The 2,447-nt window shown below is 36.2% G+C and overlaps 1 protein-coding gene across 1 annotated transcript; it reads left to right on the forward strand.

Annotated features, from left to right (window-relative positions):
• Positions 1 to 467: 467 nt before the first annotated feature.
• Positions 468 to 2,442, forward strand: LOC111404447 (the record flags this gene model as incomplete). Its single annotated transcript, XM_023033254.1, has 6 exons — positions 468 to 740; positions 854 to 934; positions 1,015 to 1,191; positions 1,301 to 1,471; positions 2,067 to 2,279; positions 2,360 to 2,442. Coding segments are annotated over exons 1-6 (825 nt in total), but the record flags the coding sequence as incomplete, so codon positions are not given.
• Between the last annotated feature and the right edge of the window lie 5 nt (positions 2,443 to 2,447).

Genomic DNA, 2,447 nt, shown 5'->3' on the forward strand with positions numbered 1-2,447 from the left:
ATCGATGAGCAAGCAATCATTCATAGCAAAGTTCAGGGAGCAATGAGTTACTTTATAAAAATCAATGAGCGAATAGTAACCTATAACAAAATTCGGTAAACAAATAATTCCTTTTCAAAAATCGATGAGTGAGTAGTAATCTATAGCAAAATTCAGTGATCATTGTTTAAATTATCTTGAAACTTTCTCGAACAACCCCTTAATATGTTTGTAATATAAATTATTTAATTTCTTTCATGAAAAAAATAATTGTAACAAGAGTACATTTTTCTCCCTCTACGAAAGCATATGATTATCAATCGAGTGTTGCTACATTTAGAGGGTCTCTCACATAGCGGGGTCTCGACGTTGTTGTTGTTGTTTTTTTTTTTTTTTTCCCTTCGTATGAGGCCGATTCCTACAGTGAGGTGTCGGTTAGACCCACAGCAATTCCCGCTCTCCACAGGACCACAGCCCGCTTTGCCCTTTTTTTCTCTCTTTCTCTTCCGTCTCTATCATCTTTTTGTATCTCTTCAACCATTTCACACACTCACTCTTTAAAAACCATAACTTTTTTCTCTTCTTTTCACTTTTAATCAAGAATAAAAAAACCCATGTAGGGTTTTACTTTGAATCAAATGCAGAGCTTCAGCCTCTGCTAATGGCATATAAAATGGGAAAAAATGCTTTTGTGTTACTCTTCGGTATTTTGCTGTTTTTTAATGGTGTTTATTCTGTTTCAGCTACTTCTTCTCCTGCCAGTAAGTAGTTCTATACACACATTTATATGCATATGAATCTTGAACCAATTTATTTTTTGGGTATGGAGCGAGATGTGTGTGTAACTGTTTGTCATTGTTTTTTTTTTGGGCAGGAATTGTAAATGGCTTTTTCTCAAGTGCATTTTCTAGGCTGATGAAATGGATTTTATCGCTCAGGGACACTACTAAAACAGGTAAAGAGGGATCTCCCTCTTCGAATATGATTCATTGTTCCTATGTTTTTTACAGTCTTGATTTTCATGATTTGTGACAGCAATATCTGGGCGTCCAATGATGAAATTTGAGAGTGGGTACACAGTGGAGACAGTGTTTGATGGGAGCAAACTTGGCATTGAACCTCATTCTGTTGAAGTTTTGCCTAATGGGGACCTTCTCATTTTGGATTCTTCTAACAGCAATCTTTACAAGTTCTCTTCATCTTTATCCCTATGTATGTCCTAAACCAGCATTCAGTTGTTATTTGTGAATTTTGTGATTAGTGTATTCAGTATTGTGTGTTTGTCGGCGCTCGTGCACTAGCATTGTTTGTTCCATTGCAGATAGCAGGCCAAGGCTGATTACAGGGTCAGCAGATGGATACTCTGGATATGTGGATGGTAAATTGAGGGAAGCAAGGATGAATCATCCAAAGGGACTTACAGTTGATGATGGTGGAAACATCTACATTGCCGACACCGATAATATGTCAATCAGGAAGATAAGCAATACTGGTGATAATTCTTGATCTGTCTTTGAGCAAACAGAGTAACGGTTTTTGTTTGTGCACATAATGTTATGGTCTGCAGATAAGCATTCGGTATACAATTTTGACCAAGTAACAATAATCGTAATCTTCGTATTCTGACAATATGAACAGCTCAGTCATAGAACATGCTTGCATTTTTTATTTATTTTTAATTATATTGTATGTTGGACTGAACGAAGTCCAATTGTAGTGTTTGCTTATCCTGTTTTCTACTATACAAACTTTTTCATTGTACGGGTATATTGCTTCTGTATTGGGTCACCCTAGTTCCCAAGTCGTGGAAGAGGGTTGTTTTTCTGCAAATGTGAGGTGTGACATCTTTTATTGTAAAAGCTTCTTCTTTCTTGATTATCAAATCTGCGCAGCAAGTTGATGTAGGTTTTGCATTTAGAGTGAATTTCAATAACTCTGTGAACTTGTTCACCATCTGATTTCCTTTCCATTTTATTATTGACCTCAGAGTTGCTGTAAGAAATTAAGACTAGTCAACCAACTTTTGTAAAATATTACAGTGTATTTTACTAGTATCTATTGTGATTGGCTTTTATTTTTTTCTGTAGGAGTGACAACTATAGCAGGAGGTAAATGGAGTCGGGGAAATGGACATGTGGATGGACCAAGTGGAGATGCGAAATTTTCTAATGATTTCGATGTGGTCTATATAGGAAGCAGTTGCTCTCTCCTTGTTATAGATAGAGGAAATAATGCAATTCGTGAGATACAACTCCACTTTGATGATTGTGCTTATCAGTATGGAAGTAGTTTTCCGCTGGGTAAAATATATGAAATCGTATTCTTCTTGGCCTTAAGTTTGTTCCAGTTAAAAATTTATATGAGAAGTTAACTACTGCAGGTATAGTGGTGCTTATAGCAGCTGGCTTCTTTGGTTATATGTTAGCTTTGCTCCAACGAAGAGTTGGTTCAATAGTATCTTCTCAAGA

Source organism: Olea europaea, chromosome 11 (genome assembly GCF_002742605.1).
Source record: "Olea europaea var. sylvestris chromosome 11, O_europaea_v1, whole genome shotgun sequence".
NCBI lineage: Eukaryota > Viridiplantae > Streptophyta > Magnoliopsida > Lamiales > Oleaceae > Olea > Olea europaea.